The sequence below is a fragment of the Hemicordylus capensis genome, chromosome 5 (genome assembly GCF_027244095.1).
Source record: "Hemicordylus capensis ecotype Gifberg chromosome 5, rHemCap1.1.pri, whole genome shotgun sequence".
Taxonomy (NCBI): Eukaryota; Metazoa; Chordata; class Lepidosauria; order Squamata; family Cordylidae; genus Hemicordylus; species Hemicordylus capensis.
In genome coordinates, this window is record NC_069661.1 from 65,207,414 (window position 1) to 65,230,968 (window position 23,555).

General features: G+C 42.0%; 1 protein-coding gene across 5 annotated transcripts in view; it reads left to right on the plus strand.

The window, feature by feature from the left end:
* Positions 1–678: 678 nt before the first annotated feature.
* Positions 679–23,555, plus strand: part of ARFIP1 (ADP ribosylation factor interacting protein 1) — a 53,654-nt gene continuing 30,777 nt past the window's right edge. The window contains exons 1-3 of one of the 5 annotated variants that reach the window (XM_053257232.1): positions 680–852; positions 4,096–4,175; positions 20,280–20,381. In XM_053257232.1, coding sequence (XP_053113207.1) covers positions 4,098–4,175; positions 20,280–20,381 — 180 coding nt within the window. In that variant the 5' untranslated portion in view covers positions 680–852; positions 4,096–4,097. Of the gene's footprint in view, positions 853–954; positions 1,109–1,488; positions 1,543–4,095; positions 4,176–20,279; positions 20,382–23,555 lie in introns of those variants that run through there. The other 4 variants (XM_053257236.1, XM_053257234.1, XM_053257233.1 and 1 more) reach the window with 4 other exon arrangements.

Consider the following 23,555-nt stretch of genomic DNA (forward strand, 5'->3'; position numbering starts at 1 on the left):
TGCATGTTTTGTGATCTGCCAAAAAAAAAAAGAGAGAGAGCAGCAGTTATAACCTTCTGAAGGAAAGCCTTATTAACACTTATTAACAAGTGTTTCTTATGTTCAGTGGCATTGTGGAGAACCCTGCCTCCCAAGGTAGGTTCAGGCACCAGGATTGTTCCCTTTATTAGGGTTTTGATTAAAAACCCTCCCTCACGTTTTGTTTTTTGGACATTTAAAATCTTCTTGTTTAGAAAGGCTTTTTAAAGTCTTGCTATCGCCTGATGAGTTTTTTCTTCTTTGGGTTTGTTTTTATTCTACATTGTGCTAAATGTTATATTACTTTTATTGCGAGCCACCCCAGCAGTACTGTACTGAGGAGCGAGACATAAATTCTTTAAATTAAAGAGCGGTTTCTTGCAGCTCCTCAAAGGAGAGTCCAGAGCCACAGACCCTAGCTCCCCAGCTTGTTTCCTGACCTTTCACATGCTGCTTTTGCAGTCTCCCAAAAAGGTGCTAGATTTACAAGCCCCGCCAACAACAACCTTTGCTTGGATAATGAACTGGGTGCTTTTTCCCCCCCGCCGCACCCAACTACACGCGGATCTGCCTCGCGCGCAGCATCCCGTACATTCACAAACGCCTTCCAGCCCCGCCTACAAAGAGCTGGGCGACGTGGCCCGTAGAGCCTCGTCCTCGCGAGACATCCGGGTCTTCTGAGCCGATTCTTTTCCGCTTTCGCTAGCCTCCCCCGCTTTCGCCGCGCGTCATCACAGCAGCGCGGGCAGGAGGAGATCCAGGCAGGGCGCCGTTGTGGCCACCGACTGGGAAGAGGGGCAGAGGAGGAAGCCGGGGCGGCCGAGAGGAACTCAGGTGAGCCCCGCTTCATCCCCTCCCCTGTCGTTGCACTGGAGCGCAGGAAGGGAGCACGGCTGGGCACCGCGCTGCCGCCGTTGTCTGGGGCGGCGAGGAGGAGGAGCCGAACTAACCGTAGCCTACGGCGACTAGCGGCCCGGGAGCGCCACCTGGAGCGCTGCGTGCCCCGCCGCCCCTCGTCTCCGTCTCCAGCTCTTCCTCCTGCTTGACCTTAATTCCAGCCCGCTTATGACGACGGGGTGAGGAGGACCAGGTCAGGAAAGCAAGCTGAGGGCAGACACCTGTGGCTGCTCTGGGAATATAGTGGTTTACATGCTTCTGAATGGCTGTCCTAAGTCACTGTTGTCATGGAGGGGCTTGCAAGCAGGTTGCTGTTCCTGGAAGCGCTCTTAGCTGGTGTGCTGATAATCGGCTTTCTTCTTAGATGGCTTGCATACCTTTAAAACTGAAAGTGACTGCAGGTGTTTAATATCTGTAACCGGTGCCCTCCCCACCCTCCCACCCCCCCACTGTCAAGTAACAGGAAGCTTAGTGTCATGTAATCTGCGTGGTCCGGTTTCACCGTCTTTTATGTACAGTGTGTTATCTTGTGTTTTAGATAACATGGGCTGTGTTTACTCCTAATTACTCTGAAGTAAAACATTCCTAACTGGCTGAACTGCTGTAATGCTGATCTTCCTCTGCAAGGTGCACCTTCAGACGTTAAAACTACTTTGTGTTTATGTTCTGTGACTCGTATGTCTTAATGTTTAGACCTAGAACATTTGTGTTCTGATGTAAATGAGTGCTGAAAGCTTCAGTGCTTAAAATATTTTTATTATTTTCTCCAGTGCTTCAAGTCAAGGAAGTGATTGAGAGGAAATTCCCACTGTGTTCCACTGAGTAGGGCTAAGGTTATGGTCAATTATGTTTTCGTTAGGAGAGAGGGTAGGTAGGTTCCTGATCAGTAATCTTTAGGAGAAAAGAGGAAGAGTTAAATAGTTCATTGTACTTTAGCTTGTATTCATGCAAGAAAAAGGGTGGGGCTTTATGGTGTACGTCTAAATTCAAGGAGTGCTGTGAATGTATCCTCAAGACAAGCTTGATGTTGTGGCAAGATCAAGTTGGAACACCCAAGAGTCATGCAATATCAAAAGTAGGCATAGAAAAGTATAACAATCATTGCATTAAGAGCCTATATTAGGAGTGATGACTGCAATCTGAAATGCACTTACCAGTGGGGAATGAGTTCCATTGTACTCTGTATTTACTGAGTAGACATGCATAGGATTATGGTATAATTCCTCTTCTGAATAGATGCAGTAAGGTACTTCTAATGGAGTGGTTTAATACTTTTAAATGGCCCTAGATGCAACTCCTGGAACATAGGCTACTTTGAAATTGGAATAAATGGCATAAAACAACCTTTAAAATCATCAGTTTCAAATGTACTGTATGCATCTCATAACACTGGGAGTGAAGTAGGCTTCTACTGTTTTGTCTAGTATTCACAGTTGTGCAATAAATGGAGAATCTTTTGACTAAAATGTTGTTATGTTTCAAGAATACATATATTAAACAGGATTTAAAGAATCAAAATATAAATTATTATTATTATTATTATTATTATTATTATTAATTCAATTTCTATACCACCCTTCCAAAAATTGCTCAGGGTGCTTTACACAGAGAACAAACAAACAAGATGGAACCCTGTTCCCAAAGGGCTCACATTCTGAAAAGAAACATAAGATAGACACCAGCAACAGTCGCTGGAAGTACTGTGCTGGGGGTGGATAGGGCCAGTTACTCTCCCCCTGCTAAATAAAGAGAATCACCACGGTTAAAGGTGCCTCTTTGCCGAAAAAACACAGAGCAAGATTTGAGAATTCATGAGTACCCAGAATGTTGGGGGGCAATATGCTAAATCATTGTAAACCGCTTAGAGAGCTCTGGCTATAAAGCGGTATATAAATGTAAGTGCTATTGCTATTGCTATGTGCTTGAGATGTTGATATGAGCATCTAAAGCAGCAAAATTGCTCATTGTGACCTTCAGTTGTTTGCACTTGTCTGCCTTTTGTTATGTCCATGTCTGTCTGTAGTAGAATGAATGGTCAGTACTTGTGAATTGGGTGCCTTAGTAGTTTAAGATAATCTTCTAGGTACATTTATATCTTTAATAAGATTTAAAGAATTAAAATATAAATGACAAAACAGAGTCTAGCAGTGCTTAGGAGTGGGCCTTGTGCCTTGTCTGTAGATGTTCCTGGCTCTGGAATGTGCTCCCTATAGCAGTTCGTGATTCAACATATTTAAAGGTAAAGTTGTGCTGTGGAGTTGGTGTGGAATCCTGGTGACCACAGAGCCATGTGGTTTTCTTTGGTAGAATACAGGAGAGTTTTACCATTGCTGTCTCCCATGCAATTGCTGTATCCCATGCACTATGAGATGATGCCTTTCAGCATCTTCCTATATCGCTGTTGTTGGATATAGGTGTTAGGAACATAGGAAACTACCATATACTGAGTCAGACCATTGGTCTATCTAGCTCAGTATTGTCTTCACAGACTGGCAGCGGCTTCTCTAAGATTGCAGGCAGGAGTCTCTCAGCTCTATCTTGGAGAAGCCAGGGAGGGAACTTGAAACCTTATGCTCTTCCCAGAGCAGCTTCATCCCCTGAGGGGAATATCTTGCAGTGCTCACACATCAAGCAGACCCTGCTTAGCTATGGGGACAAGTCATGCTTGCTACCACAAGACCAGCTCTCCTCTCCCATAGTCTGGGAAACATACTAGTGGGGATTCGAACAGCAACCTCTTGCTCCCCAGGCAAGTTACTTCCCCGCTGCACCATTAGGTGGCTATTTACCAGCCTTTAAAAGAGCCCTTAAGACCCATCTTTTTAGCCTGGCTTTTAGTAATCTGTGAATATTTTTAAAATTGTTTTCAATGATGGCTTTATTTTGCCTTTATTGTATTTTGTGAACTGCTTGGAGCCTTCACAGTCAGGTGGTATATAAATTAAAATTATTTATCAGATTTGGATTCTAGTTGAGCTTTGTGAGCCTTTTACAATTGCTGGTCATATGCCATCTCAAAGTATCTTGCATTCCTGACTACTGTCTGATGATTAATGGAAGATGTGCTGAATTAGAATATGTAAACACTTGAAAAAGCTCACAGAGGTCTCAAAGGAATTTCCTTAAAATGCATGCATACGTGGAAGGATGTAATGTATATTCAACTTATTTCATTTTCAGATATGTCAGAACACAGCAAGAATCCCACAACTGTTGATGAACCTCGTCTGGCTCCAGAAGAAATCCAGTCTGACTCTGAGGTGATTGGGTGATATGTGTCTGTGGTACTCTAAAAAATAAAATAAAGATCAACCAATCCAATAACAGGCTCAGACTGGAAAAAAACCCTCAATTTCCCTCTCAATTAAAACCTTGATTGGCCTCAATTTTTATACATATAAGAGGCAGAAGTTTAAAAAAAATCAAACCATTGTTTAACAAAACAAAATGAATTCAATTTGTGTTCTCTGCAGTTTGGTTTTTATATTGCTTGTTAATCAACTTTAGAGCATGGACACATGATGATTTTATAGATGCTCCAGCAAGTGTGTTGGTGATGGGTCTTGTCTCTGTCCTGGGGGTCCTTCTCATGAGTAAGCAAGATAGACTCGCATTCGAGCTGGGGCCAAGAGTGCAGTGGATCACAGAATAGATGTTTCTACTCACTACTGTTCTTTGGCAGGCAGACCTGGTAATGCAGCAAGCTATAAACTCATAATATGGAAGTTGGAGTACTGTTTGATTCATTCATTTGGGAGTTCGATTCATTTGGGAGGAGAACATTGCCTATTCTCATCCAAAATCAGGAAGCTTGTTCATTGGTTCAGCTGTTGCTCTATAGCAAAGCTGCACAACTTCATCCCTCCTGCAGATGTTGGTCTACAGCAACTCCCATCATCCCTGAAGGTTGGCCATTGTGGCTGAGGATGATGGCAGTTGTAGTTCTACAACAGCTGGAAGGACAAAGTTGTGCCAGTTCCCTGTATCTGGAAGGGTAACTTATTTGGTGCCTGATAGATGATTTACAAAGTGTTCTGTTCAGATGAGGAACCACAGGAAGCTTGACAAATTGTGTTATGAGGCTACCCATGAAGACTGTAAAGAAACCTCAACTCATGCAGAACTCAGGTATGAGGTTACATTACCCAGTTTATGCTGTGGTATTTGTGCTGGTTGCATGTTAGTGTAGTGTCCACTAGGGTCAAACTAGTTGCTTTTTGAGCACATGATTGGAGCATATTCGTTTCTTTTTAAATTCAGCAGCTGGATCAGGTCAGGCTGGGGTGGGGCTTAACATCACCCAATCTGAGTTGGGACCCTGCTACAGTCCTGGACCAGGTTGGGTCTCCTGAGGCTGCTTTTTCCCTGCAATTGGAAGGAGGTGTGGGAGAGAAGCTTTTATTGGCAACAGTGGGAACTCCCCCCCCCCCAAAACAAATAGCAGCTGCAAGGGCATGAGCTGGACCAAGGCGGAAGAGACTCTCCCACTATGGAGTATAAGAGTATAAAACATACACCATGGTTTTATTTATTGAATTAAAAAAAGGCTAGCCCCAACCACGTGATTTTTTTTTAAGTTTGAATAAAACCCAGTGTGCAGCAGTGTTCCCTCTAAGGCAGATGATACCAAACTCTTCCGGGTAGTAAAATCTCAAACGGATTGTGAGCAGCTCCAAAAGGATCTCTCCAACCTGGGGGAGTGGGCGACAAAATGGCAAATGCAGTTCAATGTTAGAAAGTGTAAAGTGATGCACATTGGGATGAAAAACCCCAACTTCAAGTATATGCTGATGGGATCCGAGCTGTCGGTGACGGACCAGGAGAGGGATCTTGGGGTTGTGGTTGACAGCTCGTTGAAAATGTCAACTCAATGTGCGGCAGCTGTGAAAAAGGCCAATTCCATGCTAGGGATCATTAGGAAGGGGATTGAAAATAAAACGGCTAACATTATAATGCCCTTATACAAAACTGTGGTGCGACCACACTTGGAGTACTGCGTACAGTTCTGGTCACCACATCTTAAAAAGGACATTGTTGAACTGGAGAAGGTACAGAAAAGGGCAACCAAGATGATCAGGGGACTAGAGCACCTTTCCTATGAGGCAAGACTACAACACCTGGGGCTTTTTAGTTTAGAAAAAAGACGACTGCGGGGAGACATGATAGAGGTCTATAAAATCATGCATGGTGTGGAGAAAGTGGAGAGAGAGAGATTCTTTTACCTCTCACACAACACTAGAACCAGGGGTCACTCCATGAAATTGATTGCCAGAAGGTCTAGGACCAACAAACGGAAGTACTTTTTCACACAACGCGTGATCCACTTGTGGAACTCTCTGCCACAGGATGTGGTGACAGCCAACAACCTGGATGGCTTTAAGAGGAGTTTGGATGACTTCATGGAGCAGAGGTCTATCAATGGCTACTAGTCGGAGGGCTGTAGGCCACCTCCTGCCTCAAGGGCAGGGTGCCTCTGAGTACCAGTTGCAGGGGAGTAATGGCAGGTGAGAGGGCATGCCCTCAACTCCTGACTGTAGGCTCCCAATGGCATCTGGTGGGCCACTGTGCGAAACAGGATGCTGGACTAGATGGGCCTTGGGCCTGATCCAGCAGGGCTGTTCTTATGTTCTTAAGGCATGTGCACGCTCACAAGTTTTTTGATGTCCGCTCAGTTAATTTTGGATCCTGTTCAGGTTGAATCAAGAATGCCCTATTCTGAATGCATGTGTGCACACATGGTCTTGATACTGCCGCCCAGAACAAAATTCATACTGCACACAGATGAAAAAAATTAGAGAGAACACTGGTGTGCAGGCTTTTACCCATCTTGAAAAATGACTTTTAAACAGGCTTTTGTAAAAGCCAGGCTCCTGAAATTAGATTTTAATATGGTTTTGTTCATGGTAGCTACCTTAAAGTTGGAAGAAACCCTTAGATAAACAAGGCTAATGATGCAAATTCAAATATGTAAAATAATCATAGGTGCTAAAACTGAAGCTGCCTTGAAACTGGCTGCTTTGTGTACTACTTTGAGCTTTTAGAACATTTTGCTATTCTGTTGGAGTATATAGTTGTAGAGTAAAATGCTTCTTTAAATTGTAATATAAACATTGTGGTCAACATCCAGACTGACCCTGTGCTGGTGCATGGTTTTCAGTGATCCTTCCTTCCCCTCTGCAGCTGCTTTTGCTTTCCATAGCTATGTCCTTTGGGGTTGGGGAGCCCTGAGTGATATATTTTAGGAGACAAAGGCAGCTGCAGAAAGAAAGGATTACTGAAAATCACACACACACACTCCCTTGTGCAATGGTAAACCCTTGGGCATCCACATCATGAGAGTTTGGGTGTTGGCCAGTGCTTATAATTAGTACTACAAGCAAAATATTCTTTATAGATATTGTTTGAAACTGAGAACAATGTTTTAAATTGCTCGATGGATAAAGCGTTTGAAACTAACAGATCATGCAGTAATGCCATCTTCTCCAGCAGCTACATAGGGGCCATACATCTGTACTCAATATAGAAGGTGGACCTTGCTAAGGCAGGGGCATCTGTGGTAGGGATGTGCACAAATCAGTTTGGCATAGCCCACCAAATTGTTTCAGCCGGGTGGGGAGCAGTACCTTTAGGCAAGAGTAAAGTAGGTCCTTACCTGCTCCTGCGCTGCTTAGAAGTTCCCACATGGCTGTGGGGCTGCACCCAGCAGACTATGTGTGGTGGCAGGATGCACATGGCCACTATGCTTGCATGGTGGCCATGTGTGTCCCGCCATTGCGCCCATGCTGCTGGGCAAAACTGTGCATAGACTTCGGAGTGGCGCAGCACCGTGCCTGGAAAAGAGGCAGGGTGGTGGAGGAGCAGGTACATAGGAAGCTGCCATATACTGAGTCAAACCATTGGTCCATCTAGCTCAGTATTGTCTAGACAGACTGGCAGCTGCTTCTCCAAGGTTGCAGGCAGGAATCTATCTCAGCCCTATCTTGGAGATGCCTTGGAGGGAACTTGGAACTTAGATGCTCTTCCCAGAGCGGTGCCATCCCCTGAGGAGAATATCTTAGTACTCACACATCAAATGTCCCATTCATATGCAACCAGGGCAGACCCTGCTTAGCAAAGGGGACACATCATGCCTGCTACAACAAGACCAGCTCTCCTCTCTTAAGGTAAGGAGCTCCTTTACTAATTCTAAAAAGTGCCACTCCCACCCTGCCAAAACATTGGTGCACATCCCTAATTTGTGGAGACACAAGTGTTCTTCTACCCTGGAATCTTTTACTTTGCACAAAATATGGAAATCATAAATCTTCTGCAGGTTTGGGGACTGTAGAAGCCTTCACTTGTATCTATCGATGAAACGCTGTTGAGATCTAGAATTAATGACTGGTTGTGTCTGCCTTATGGGAACTAACTAAAACCAGGCATAATTTGTCAAATCTGGATAGGCAGAAAACTTTCTCTTAGCTGTTGACGTTTTGGGACCCTTGAACAATAGTTAGTGAGTGATAAAAGTAATGAGGAACAAGGGAGGACAGATGGCCAATTTGGGAAGTTTTGCGCTCTAAACTTCTGCTTAGGTATATTTTAATGGAGTGAAGTTTCATATTTGTGTCAGAATATTTAATGATACATTTACCTCTTAATATGTTCTCCATGCCACTTCCCTCTGAGCAACAAGCTCTATCCTTCCTCCCCATCTTGTAAATATTTGTAGTATTGATGTTGTGTTGGAGTTTTATAGGGGAGAGCGTACATCTCCACAGTTGCATGATGATCTGCCTTTCCTCAGCTCCAAGGTTGTGCAAGTTGTCTGATTTCTGTTTCTCTGTAGTATAGGGCTAAGCCAACTGGCCCCTGCCATCCTGCTCAACTCCAGAGCTGGAAATAACTCTTTACCTTGGAAAAGAGGCAACTAAGGGGAGACATGATCGAGGTAAAATTATGCATGGAGTGGAGAAGGTAGACAGAGAAATTTTTCTCCCTCTCTCACAACATTAGAACCAGGGGTCACCCCGTGAAATTGAAGGTCAGGAATTTTAGGGTCGACAAGAGGAAGTACTTTTTCACACAGTGCATAATTAATTTATAGAATTCTTTGCCATGGGATGTGGTGATGGCCTCTAGCTTGGATGGCTTTAAAAGGGGCTTAGACAGCTTCATGGTGGACAGGTCTATCAATGGCTACTAGTCTGTTGGCTGTGGGCCATCTCCAGCCTCAGAGGCATGATGCCTCTCAATACCAATTGCAGGGGTGCACATACCTCTTGCCTGTGGTCTCCCCAGAGGCATCTGGTGGGCCACTGTGCCAACAAACCCCACCACACTTTTCTGCTCCAAATTTGGAAGGAGTGGTGTGGGGTTGGAAATTTTCCATTGCCATATTTTACCATGAAACATTTTCTACCCCACATCTTTGTTGAAGTCAGACCATTACATGAGCAGATAATAAATGGCAACAGATATTTGGATATGATAAAGATGGTGTAATTTTTCCCCAATGCCTTAGTTTTTTAATTTATCCATAACTCTTTAAATCTGCTGTTCTGTTAAGTTGTCATGTTAAAATATTGAGCTGCAATGTTAAAAATTAACAAGTATTTCAGTATAAATAACTTTCAAATGAACTTTGAATTTGGAATATAATTTTAACCACATTAAGTGAGTGTACTGTATTGATGTTTCCTTGCCATACAATCAATATTTTCATTCAGCTGCTTGAAAAATGTTGGAGTGTATACAGATTGTAACATAATACAGTGTATTCTTGTGTGTGTGTTTGAAATAAATAGGTTGAATAACATGCCAAATCAGATCACAATCTATTTAGAGGTTCAGGAAAATTTGCACAGTAAATCTTCCTGAGAAAATCTTATGCAAATGAAAAAAAATTGCATAGAAGTTTTTTGGGGAAACTTGTCGATTCAAACTTGTAAAAAGCAGGTTTTTTCCTACAAAATTTCCAAGCAATGATATGTGTGTATATCTTGCCTGCCTAGTTCTAATTCAAACACTGGAAAGTGATTATGTTTGGTGGCATCCTAGTTTCAGCTGTATCTAGAGACTTCAGTTTCAATTCATAGTTCTCTGGCTGCATAGTGACGCATGAAACTGGAGTTCCTGAAGTGTCTGAAAGCTGTTTTTGTTCCTAAACAAGATCTCAGTAAGAATATGTGGAAACCAGTTACCATTTTGCTAAATCCCATGGCTTTAGTTCGACTGTGTATGTACACGTGCGGTGTGCTTTATAAAAGGTTGAACAGCTGGTTTCAGACGCTGAAAATACATAGGATAGGAACTATGCTTGACAAGCATCACTGCTTAGCATTAATAGGGCTGAGTGGGGTGTCTGTTCTGCCGTAGGTAGCTGTGTTCTTCAGGTCTTGAAAATCATATATCCTAACTATTGGTGGCTTTCTGTGCCTTGTGATTATTATATATATTTGCTTCTCAGCTGACCGGTGTCTTTGAAGCAGCTCACAAGAAGAATCAGCTGATTAAGGAACAACCTTTGTTCTGTTTTCTTTCCTCCCCTATCCCCCAATTGCTTCCTGATGTGGTCTTTTTGTTCTGTTGCCTTGGACAAGTTGGGACAACCATAATTTTAGTGTAGCCCTCTATATGATAAAGATACATTATCTTTTGTTTTGTTTGTTTGTTTTTTCTTTTTATATTTATATACTGCTCTTCAACAAAATTCTGAAAGCAGTTCTTGTGGTAAAATGAATGTAGACAGGTATAGCACTGAATTCTACATGGTGTAAATATGTGCAGTGTTTTAATCTATTCTGTCAGTACTGATGATCCAGCATCAAAATTGTTTGAGGAGTTTCTTATGAATACCATTGTTAATACTGGATGGGTTTTTTTATTGTGAACTAAGATTCTTCACTCAATTCCACACAGATCTCGATGGTCACCCACAGTTTGTCTGCTCTGCTAGTCTATTAAAAACTGGAGAAATATGGTTCAGGTATATCTAGAAATGGAAGGCATTTGCAGATAGCTTTATTAATCTGTACAAAGAATTTTGCTATACTGCAATGAGTTTAGGCTGGTGTGAGGCAAGTTCTAAGCACAACAGGGATTTTATTAGGATTACATCCATAGTCTGTAGTCCTTTAAGAGAGAAATCTAATATATGCTAAGGTTAATTGCACAGAACAAGGAGCTGTTGTAGGGATAATTCAAGCTTTTTAAACTCTGCTGCAATGGCTGTAACTGCATCAGTTGCCTTACTTGGCCCAGTTGAGATGCATCACTAAACAATGGCTTAGCACCATGTGAATTACTCTCGGGGAGTTGTGAGCTTGCTCACTCCCCCTTGTGTGTGAAAGGAGGAGGAAGAAAGTTTCCACTGAGAACAAACCATAGTCTCCCTGCTTATGAACTCTTGAAAAACTGGTTTGTAAGTTAAACTATAGTTAGAATAAAGCAGGATATCAGATTATTCTAACTGTAGTTTAGCTCAGTGTTTCTCAACGTTTTTGAAGTCATGGACTGGTACATTATTCATGCGCAGTTTCCTGGACCAGCAGTTAGTAAGGGGGTTGCCCCCCTCACCCCTACCCCCACCCACCTCCCAAAAAACAATTCCGGGCAGTTCTCCAGAGCTCATTTCCAGGCAGCCCTCTCTGCTTGATAATGTTCATTTCAAGGAATTTCCAGGCAGCCCTCTCTGCTTGATAATGTTCATTTCAAGGAAGTGAAATGAATGTTATCCAGCAGCACGGGCTGCCTGGAAATGAGCTCCTGGTGGCCCCTGCCAGCCCAAAATTGGATTTTTTTGGGGGGTGGTGGTTGATTTTTATTAGTGATGCCTCACGGACCGGTACCCAATGCCTCGCAGACCAACACCGGTCCATGGACCAGTGGTTGAGAAACACTGGTTAAGCTAATAAACCAGTTTCCTTCAGTTCATACAAAACAGGGAACTGAGGTTGGTTTGTAAAGTGAAAGCAAAAACTCTTACTCTCCTCTCATGCCTGAGAGGAGGGAAAGAAGGAAGGAGCTCCTTATTCCCCTCCTCTCAAGCATGAGTAACAGTTTCCATGGCTTCCATAGACTGCTTCATGTAGTGCTAAATCATGGTTTAGTGTTGTCTGAGCTGAGCCTGTGCATAAGACTAAACTTAAACTTTGGTTAGTATTTAGGACTCGGAATAAGAGGTTGTAGCCCGAAAGAGTTGGGAAATCTTAAATATTCAGCAGCCTTGAACTAATGTGGAATCTGTCATAAGGCTTCCTAAAATCTAGGAAAAAGCAACTTTTAAAAAATCAGCACATTAGGCTACATTTTCAGTGAGAGATGGCAAAGTCTTTTTAGTATACTTCATGTGCCTTTAAGTAAATGGTTACAGGACATAACGTGTTTGTATATACAAACACATGACCATGACCTAGTGTTGTAGCTCGGTGTTCATTCCCACCAAACATTGCATCACTCTGCAGTCCATCAAAAATAGTATTGCTGAAATGGCACCATGCTCGATATCTTGTTTAATTTCAGCAAATTATATTGAGAAGGAATTGCTACAGTCCATCCGTTCATTAAAATCAGGTAATGCTATACAGGGGCTGCCACATGAGGGCGCTCTGTTACTAGCTTCGGACAATCTTTAATGCTGGTAGCTACTGAATCAAGCCCAAAGTTAAGTTTTTAAAAACAAAACAAACCTCCAAATGAGCTACTTCAGATTGTCTGGTAATAAAGTTAAAGAGAATCTTAAATCTGTGTGCATATTGAATGTTTTCCAAAATATTTGGAGTTAACACTTCAGCTTCAACTAAATAACATTGACTTATTTGTGTTCACAGATGTTAAGCAAGTACAGTCTTGCCATTAGCCAGCTGTCTAGAATGATTCCTTCTGGGCAAATAGAGTTGCTACTCAAGCCATTCTGTTACAGAAGGTTTACTTTCTGTGGCTGGTTTTATCCTTGTTTCCTTAGACTAAAGTTGTACAGCTTTGGCCATTCAACTGTTGGACAACTCACATCATCCCCAACCACAGTGGCTAATAGTCAGGGATGAAGGGAATTGTAGCCTAGCTCTGCAGGAGGGCTGAAGTTGTGCAGCCCTGCCTTATATAAACATCTAGCTTGTAATATGGCTTTGATCAAATAGTGCATCTTGCCTGTGAACTTATTTCATTTTAGGCACAAAACTAATGCAGACCGCTTTTGTGAAATCAGGAAGAACCACATGTCTGTTTATGCAGTATTTCCGGCAATTTCTAAATGGGGCAATTTCTTCTTTCATGTTTGAACCCTCTTCTTTTCTACAAGGAAGGTGAATATTCTTGTTAAATCTAAGAGATGATAAAGCAGCCTTTCAGACCTATAGCTGCTGCTACAATCCTAGTCCATGTGTCAAAGCAACAATGGGCAGCCTTTTGACTTTGAAGATTTTACAAAACAACCACCAAGTGAAGTTACAGAATATAAACAGAGCTCTGGATAAACGTAAAGCACTAATTTTTTGTTAACATGATCTGATCTGAGGCAGGGTACATTACTGTTCTAGTGAGCATTATAACTTGCTGCATTTTAAGTTTACCACATCTAATCTTACTTGATCTCAGTACCCATTCTGGCATTTGGAAGACTAAAGGTAAAATATGCTATCGAGTCAGTGTTGACTCCTGGCGACCATAAAGCCCTGTGGTTGTCTTTAGTAGAATACAGGAGGGTTTGCCATTGCCATCTCCCACACAGTGTGAGATGATGCCTTTTGGTATCTTCCTGTATTGCTGCTGTCCATTATAGGTGTTTCCCATAGTCTGGGAAACATACCAGTGGGGATTCGAACCGGCAACCTCTGGCTTGCTAGTCAAGACAATTCCCTGCTGCACCATTAGGTGGCTAAGTTTTTGAAAGAGTAGTAACCATAAAGAGTAACAAGAGTGAACTCAGTGGTGACTTTAGTGGGTCTGTCACATATCCTCTGGCCATGTGGATATTTCCTTCGGTTCTCCTACAAGCCAATAAAACAAGGGCAGCCAAGAAGTGCTTGGCCCTTCATAGATATGCAAATTTTGTAAAGATCAGCTAAAGCTATTAATAACTGTAGAGGTGGCCATCGTTATTTACAGGGGTTCCTTTATTACCTATAGGCCTATATACAGAAACTGTGAATAATGAAACTTTATCCCTTTGGGAATCTAGGGGATGATAATAATAATAATGCCAAAAAAGGCTTAAAAACGGGGAGGGGGGCATAAATAAGAGGGGAAAGTACTCTGCTTTGCTCTTTAGCAATGCCCCATCAAAACCCCAGTTCCTCCAATTTTCACAAAAAGATGTGGGGTTTTTTTTGTAAGAGTCATAAAATGGCTCTGCAGTATAAAATGGACAGAAATGACATGGGAAGTCATTTCTGGCCACTCAAAACTGCTAATAGTTGAATTATAGGTTTTTAAAATATTATATTTATTCATTCATTCATTCAGTTTCTATACCGCCCTTCCAAAAATGGCTCAGGGCGGTTTACATAGAGAAATAACAAGTAAATAAATAAGATGGCTCCCTGTCCCCAAAGGGCTCACAATCTAAAAAGAAACGTGAGATAGACACCAGCAACAGTCACTGGAGGTACTGTGCTGGGGGGTGGATAGAGCCAGTTACTCTACCACAGATAAAGAAGCCAGGTCTCTAAGACGCCTCCTCGGATACATGAAACCATGGATAACAAGGGCCACTGAACAGTGTATTCATATTGGCTAAAAATGTATTAAGCTTTTGATCTATTGTATAACCTATCAAAATGTCATAGTTGGCGCAAGTTATCACATAAAATCAGCAGCTGTTAAGTAGATGTTTGCTAACAAAGGTATTCAAGTTAAATAAACTATCCAAAGTACAGTATCAACATCTGATTCATTTTCAAATAAACCGATATGTTGGTGATGCAATGCACATATTCACTCCAAACTCTCAACAAAAACCTTTTTATTGCACACACAAAGAAAAATTAAAAGTTGGTAAACATAAAAACTGGCCTTCTCGGTCGCTGCCCCGAGATTGTAGAATGCGCTTCCTGCTGAGATACAATCCTCCCCATCTCTTGCAGTTTCCAAAAAACACCTGAAAAACGCATCTTTCTGCCCACGCTTTCTCAGCTCTCTAAATTTTTAGGTTTTAATCTCTGGTTTATTTTTAAATTGTTAAATTTTTAAAAGTTTTTTGTATATGTTTTTAACTTGTTTTATGTTGTTGTTAACCGCCCAGAGACGAATGTTTGGGGCGGTGTATGGATTTGATAAGTAAAATAACATGTTCCGGTGTGACAAACGATCCTCAGTTTAAGTAAAACAAATGAGCACAGATGAAATAAATTCCTTGGACGTGATAACACACAGTTTCCTGACTGGTGGAGAGATAATGGGCGGGGAGGGGAAATTGATCTTCTCAGAGGCTAATAAACTTCATAGCATTGGCCAGTGCCTCCCGAGCATCAAGGCACCTCCGGGAAAAATCATGTGATTGATAGGAAACTTATTATTGTATTGGATGAATTGAACAGACTGTTGGCAGAAGAGCAAAGACATTAAAGGGACAATTTAACATTAAAACTGAGAACTATGATTAAACAACTTAAGACTATGCAAGATGATGGATTGATTAGGATTTCTGTGAGTGATAAGGGGAGTGATTTTGTGGTTATGAGCCAACAGATGGATATGGGATTAACAAGGTTACTTTGGGCTGATGAGACTATTCATAGGAAAGCAGAGAAGATGGATTTCATTAATAATTGCCTTAATGTGAAGACAGCTTGGCAGGGTATTTGTGAAAAGCAAAAAAATGTAAAAGTTTCAGGAGCTCATTGATGATTATCATCCTCAATGTCCTGTATAATACTTAGTGAAAACTCATAAAATGGGAAAGCGTCTTGGACCAAATGTACAGGCAGAGACAAAGATGAATAATTTCAGGTTGTGATGGCCTTGCAGACCGACTTAGTTGGCCGATTGTAACTATATTACCACCACTTTGGATTATGTACCTGCACATTTACAAAATACTAAGCAGTTATTGGAGGCCCATGGAATTGGGATGGTGGGGAGGTACACTTTGAAAGTTTTGATTTTGAGGCACTGTATAAATGTTGACAATGAGGGGGCAAGACAGACTCTGCATTCAGACATTGCACAAAATCAGAGTTACAGGTTATCTGCAAATCCATAACTCCAGTTTAGTGTGATATCTGAATACATGCAACCATGGCTCTGTAACCAAACCACAGGGTTCAGTTTACTTACCAAACTGGAATTTGGAGCTGGGATTACTCCTCAGTTTCACCGCTCTGTTAGAAGTTAGAAGTGGCCTGTTAGAAGTGGCCATCGTGTTGTCTTCATGCATCCGCCACTATAATTGTGGTTTGTTTGCTTGTTTGTTTAACGCTTTTTTATACCGCCCAAAACTTAAGTCTCTGGGCGGTTTACAATGAAATAAAAACAGGGGGGAAAACATTAGTTAAAACAAAAACAAAGTGTAAAACATTACAACATTTTAAGATTTTTAAAACAATATTTTAAAACAGCATTAAAACCATTAAAACAATATTAATTAAAAGCCTGGGTGAACAGATGCGTCTTTAAAGACTTTTAAAAAGCTGTCAGATGTGGAGGCTCTTATTTCACTAGGGAGCGCATTCCAAAGCCTTGGAACAGTAATGGAGAGGGCCCGTCCCTGAGTGGCCACCAGACAAGTCGGTGGCAAATGCAGACGGACCTCTCCAGCAGATCTCAGTGGGCGGTGGGGTTCATAATGAAGAAGACGTTCTCTTAAATACCCAGGGCCCAAGCTGCTTAGGGCTTTATAGGTTATAACCAACACCTTGTATTTTGCCCGGAAACATATCGGCAGCCAGTGTAGCTCCTTCAATACAGGAATTATATGGTCTCTCCGAGGTGATCCAGAGACCAACCTGGCTGCTGCATTCTGGACCAACTAGTTTCCGGACTGCATACAAGGGCAGCCCCACATAGAGCGCATTGCAGTAATCCAGTCTGGAGGTTACCAGCAGATGTACCACTGTTTTGAGGTCATTCATCTCAAGAAACGGACACAGCTGGCGTATCAGTTGAAGCTGATAGAAGGCACTTCTGGCCACCACCTCAACCTGGGAGACCAGGGAGAGGCTTGTATCCAGAAGCACCCCTAGACTGCGTACCTGTTCCTTCTGGGGAAGTGTGACCCCATCCAGAACAGGCAGATCAAATTCGTCGCTCGAGTTCCAACCCCGCACAATGAGTACCTCCATCTTATCTGGGTTCCGTCTCAGCTTGTTATCCCTCATCCAGCCCATTACTGACTCCAGGTAGGCATTTAAGGGAAGTTATGCCCTCTCCTGATGATGCTGACATGGAGAAATAGATTTGGGTGTCATCAGCATACTGATAATACCCTGTACCAAATCTCCTGATGATCTCTCCCAGTGGTTACATGTAGATGTTAAACAACATCGGAGACAATATGGAGCCCTGAGGGACACCATACAAAAGTTCAGATTTGGAAGAACAACAGTCTCCAAGGGACACCATCTGGAATCTGCCCAAGAGGTAGGAGCGGAACCACCTCAAAGCAGTGCCTCCCACTCCCAACCCCCTCAGACACTCCAGAAGCATACTATGGTCGATAGTATCGAAAACTGCCAAGAGGTCCAAAAGGACCAACAGAGTCACACTTCCTCTGTCAATTGCCAATTGGAGATCATCCATTAGGCCGACCAAGGCAGTCTCCACCCTATAGCCAGCCCGAAAGCCAGTTTGAAATGGGTCAAGATAATCGGTTTCCTCCAAGGCTGTCTGGAGCTGGGAGGCCACCACCCTCTCAATTACCTTACCCAGCCACGGAAGGTTGGAGACAGGCCTGTAGTTACTCAACTCTGAGGGATCCAAGGTAGGCTTCTTCAGAAGCGGTCTAATAATTGCCTCCTTAAGACTAGGAGGCATCCTACCTTCCCTCAGAGACACATTTATAATCTCTACCAGGCCTTCTACAACAACCCCCTTGCCAGATAATATAAGCCGTGTCAGACAAGGGTCAAGAAAACATGTGGTAGGTCGCACTGTTCCAATCAGCTTGTCCACATCCTCAGGAGTTGCAAACTGGAACTGATCCAACCTAACCATACAAGAGGAGTCACTGGACACCTCCACATCAGACACTGAAGTAATTGTGGAGATAGTCTAAGTTGGCCTGTATACGAGAGACTTTTCCACAAAGAATTCACTAAACACATCACAGCCGGTAATCAGTGGTTCCAAATTCTGATTCAAGGGTAGTTCTTCTGTATACCCATAGTTCTTCTGTATACCAAGGGGCCAATTTTGAAGCGGGTCAGAGAGGATGTTTAGGAGCAGTCATGTCTACTGCCCCAGTGAGTGAGTTGTTCGAATTCTCCACCAGGGCATCAACAGGATCACTGGCAGAGCCAACACTAAATCCCACCAAGGCTTCTTGAAATCCTGTTGGATCCAATAACCTTCTCGGTTGGACCATCCTAATAGGTCCCTTGCCCCTGTGAAGGTGGGAATTGATTGTGAGTCTAACCTTAACCAGATGGTGGTCCATCCATGACAATGGGGAAATCACAGGATTCCCCACCCACGGAACACAGGTTATGTGACCAGTGAGAGGCCAGCTTGGAGCAGCACCAACAGCGGTTACACTCTAGGGCTTACCCAGCACTCCATGATGTGTTCCCTGACTGAATGCCACTTCCCTCCCTGCAAAGTTCCTCTGCCTGCCAACAAGCACACCAAGCCATGCTTTAATCCTCTTATTATTAAAGGGCCAGCAGTACTACCAGCCACCTTAAGTGGTGCAGCGGGGAAATGCTTGACTAACAAGCAAAAGGTTGCCGGTTTGAATCCCTGCTGGTACTATATCGGGCAGCAGCAATATAGGAAGATTCTGAAAGGCATTTCATACTGCACGGAAAGAGGCAATGGTAAACCTCGCCTGTATTCTACCAAAGAAAACCACAGGGCTCTGTGGTTGCCAGGAGTTGAAATCAACTCAACGGCACACTTTACCTTAGCAGCACTGGCCGATGCTATGAAGTTTATTAGCCTCCGAGAAGAATCAGGTGTTTCCCCCTTCTTCCCCCGCCCTACCCCATTCATTATCTCTCCACCACTCAGGGAACTATATCTTATCATGTCTAAGGAATTTAACAGCTGGGGAACAGAGGTTTTCATCTGTGCTTATTTGTATTAAACTGAGGATGGTGTGTTACACGAAACGTGTCATGTTTTTGTTTACCAATTTTTAGTTTTTCTTTGTGTGCACAATAAAAGGTCAGTCTGATAGTTTAGACGTGTTCAAATATAACAGCAATATATAACCCATTCTATGGCTCATATGAGAACACTGTGGAGGGGTAAGAGAACAGTAGCAGTGATTCTTAAATATATGTTTATTTTGAGGGAGAAATCATACAAATCAGTTCTACTCAGTACTGTAACAATTGGGTGCAAAAGAGTCAGTGTAATGTAGTGGTTAGTATGTTGGAATAGGACTGGGGAGAGCAGGGTTTGAATCCCCAGCTGGCCATGATGCTTATTGGATTACCTTGGGCCAATTGCTATATTTTCCAACCTAACCTACTTCAGAGTTAAGATAAAATGGGGGAGGAGGAAAGAACACCACCCTGATTTCCTTAGAGGATGGGAGGGATATAAATCTAGTAAACAAATTATATATACTCATCATGGATGCTCTACTTTATAGGAGTTAATACCTGAGACTGTAGAACAAGAAACAGTTGGTGGGTATGTCAACAGGTTTCCTGGCAGCTTTCCATGAGCATGTTGCTCCTGGAAATAGACTGTCATCCATCAAAGTAAATATAACTATGGAGCTTGATCATATTAACAGTGTCAAACATACCGTATTTTACGGACTATAAGACGCTACGGACTATAAGACGCACCTTAATTTTAATCCAGTTCTTCAGAGTTTTAACATATTAAACTGTTAAAACATATAAGACGCTCCTGAATTTTGGCGGATATTTTTCGAGGAAAAAAGTGAGTCTTATAGTCCATAAAATACGGTATCTTGTGCACTATGACTGAAGCAGAAGTAACTGTGCAGATCAGCACTTACTTTAGACGTGTCACGTTGGGAAGAGCTTGATCTCCTTTTTGGTCAAAGTACCTACTACTTGGGTTTCTAAGAGACTTAATAATTGAACAAACTGTGTTCCATAGAATCAGTGTGTTGAGATGTGAAGGTACTCTCTTCAGGGTTCAGTGAGTTTCTTTCCAAATGATCACAAATGATCCAAATGATCATATCAAAAATCCAAAAGTTTAATAGCTGTTCAGAGCATGCTAATTTGTATCTTTTCCCATTGTAGGAGTGTTCAATGGCTCAAGAATCTCCAAAAAATTCAGCAGCAGAGATTTCTGTGACAAGTAATGGAGAACTTGAAGATACCCACGAGCACAGTTTTAACAGGGTATGAATGTGTAGTGTGAATTAAATCACCTGAACTGCTTTCTAGTAATCCAATTAGATTAATGCTGAAGCAACCAGGTTATGGGGGAAAAACACATTACCTAGATTAGCCTAACTTTCTGCTTCTTAGAGAAAGCTTGGTTGCCTGAGTTGAATATGGATTTAATCCTTTCAGTTGGCGGACACAGCAAGGGAAGCTGCAAATAATTTTAACTCAAAATTGGGTGATGGTGGAGTAGGTTGTAAAATACTAATGACTTGCTGCTGAAATTCTTATTCCCATCAGTTGAATCTTTATTTTTCTTTTGTTTAATGTTATTTTTTCTCATCCTTGGGGATAAGGCAGGCTAAATATCCAGCTGAATAATTGCACAAGTAAATCTGAAGGGAATAAGAGCTAGGTAGAATCATAACATCTGCTAGACTATTAGATGATTCATACACCCCTCCCCCTTTCTTTTTGGATCAAAGCTTAGTTCTTCTTTGAAAATAAATGTATTAAAATGTAAAAAAATTTGCCTGCTTATGTAGTTAAATGTACATACCAATTAAAGTGTTCATTTGCATTATATATTTGCATACAGGGGTTATACCTTGTATTTGGGTATTTCTATTGTAAAAACAGCATGAAATAAAACATGGTCAAACAATTTTCTGTCCACTAGAGACTGCTCTGATTTAGGAAATATCATTTCAGGTTGTAAAAATAAACCTTATCCCAGTTTATTCTGTTGTTCACTCTTAAAGGCAACATTCAACAGCATGTTACACTCTGTTTTGTTACAAATATGGAGGTCCATAGTTGAAAGAGCTGCTAGAAGGACTAATGCATTTTCTCTTGAAGAGTTGACCCCTGTGCCATATCACCAACTGTTTTCAGAACTAAGGAAAATCTCAAGCATTTGGCAGTGTAATTTTGTGGGGGTGTTATTTGAGGTGGATGGGACAAGTGTAAGCGTTTTTAGGCTCTCTGAACTAGTTCCAAGGCTCTTTGGATCCTGACCTTGGGACCAATGTGGTAAACATTCCCAAAAGCCATTGGCAACAAAAAATGCATTCAGCAACTTCCACCCAAAAGGACTTGATCATTGCCTAGTGCCAAAAAATTACTTACTTACATACATACATATCTGATGTGTACTTCCAGTTTTCTGTAGGATTTTGGAGAATGGATTGATTCCTATGTATGTTTGACAGTTTCAAGCATGCTTAGCTGAAGTGATAAAAGGCCTCAGATGGGACAGTACAACATTTTCACATGAGAGAGGAGTTGATAGCGACTCCATATGAAGTCCATCCCTACTTAAAGCTTATATCAGGCAAGTTAGTCTTCAAATCCTGTGCCTGGCATGTTTTTTCAAATGGGCTCCATTTCAGAGGACTCTTGGCGGGCGGGAGGAGCCACTCCTCCCTTGCTCCATACACATAGGAAAAGTGAGGTGGTACTGATTCATTATCCATGTGAAGTCTCTGCCTCTTAACCTGAGTGTTCTGAAGTGAACTCCTAGGTATTATAAGCCTATTACTATGAAACACTACCTTATTCCTTAAGCAGTCTTTTAAACCTTGCTGGTAGGCAATATGTTGCACATGAGCTCTGCTGATTCAGAACTGACTGTATCAAATGCAGCAAAAATAAAAGTAGCATTCTTACTCATGGCTGCTGTTAAAAGCCTGCGCTTTTAACAGCAGCCATGAGTAAGAATGCTACTTTTTCAAGATCATTGTGTCAGTAGAATAATTTTATTTTGGTTAGAAATTTTAAGCTTCTTCAAATGTAACCTCCTTACCAATGGTCAATAGAACTCAAATAAATCAAAAGACAGTTTAGGAGAAGTTCCCCCATATCTTTATATCCTTATCACGTATTTCTGTGATAATCCTGAGGCTATCAAATTGAGAGCAACTAAAACTGGGATTCTAGTCTGAGTAATGCTAAACACACACAATTCTCACACATACTGCATTTCAAATACAAAAATATGTGCATGCTTTGTGCATCTGTGAGCATATTAGTGGCAGCAACCCTAAATATGATGGGTAGAGCCCTCTGAATCCCTCTTTGTTTGGCACAGGAAATGTAGCCGATTGAAGTACTCCATAGGACAAGCAGACAGAGTTTCCTGACTTGTGTAGTATGAATAGTTTCCACAAGTTACTTTTATTTCAAAAACCGTACCTACTTGCATTCATCTTTGTTTGAGAGCATTTAAAATCAGGTTCAATTGGACAAAAGCATTAATTTAGCCTTGTAGGAATATGCATTGTATTTTGAGTGAAGATTTCCCACAGAACAAAGCATAACTATATAACATCTGGATATAGAAAATATTGGCAACTACAGATTAGGGATGTACATGAAAGACATTTTGCATTCTGTTCCAAGCTTGGAACAGAACACAAAATCCATTGAATGTTCCAATTCAGAACTGTGGCTGTTTGCATGGTGGTACTGACTACATAAATGGCTGCTGTGCCTGCACAGAGGCCAGAAGGGTGCCGGTTTGGACTCCAGAATGGTGCTCACAACATTCAGGGTGTTCCAAGCTCAGAATGGGGTCATTCCGAGCTTGGAACAGGCCCTTGATTTGAAGAGTGTTCTTTTCCAAGCTTCAAGTGTTTTCCAGTTTCAAGTGTTCGGAACACTTGAAACTGCCCAATTCATGGTTGGAATGTTCTGACCACGAACCATTCTGCACATCCCGACTACAGATACTTAATCAGGACAGGTTAGGATGAACAACAGCCCACTGCAACCCCTACATGCAGCCCCAACATAAAGGATGTCCCAATGTGATCTCTGCATATCCTTTAATCATGTGTGGGGGTGATCATCCAAATTGCCCCTCTACACATGCTGCAAAACCCTAGATTTGGGGTGATCACCCCTTGTAGTTAAGGGGCATGCCAAGATTGCATCAGCACATCCTTGAGTGACATTGGGTTGGGCATGTTCTTGCCATGGCCTCAACATTGTTGTTTGTAGAGGCTGCTGTGGGCTATTGTTAATCTGAAACAACCCAAAATCATTGTTCAAATATGTATTCCTTAAGATATTGGCAATTTGCACTTAAGTGTTGTCCCTAAATTATTAAAATGGGAAATAGTAGAAGTGTATTTTCTTTCTACATGGCAAGTCCCCTGTTCCGAGCAGGACTTGCAACAAGCTAGGGAA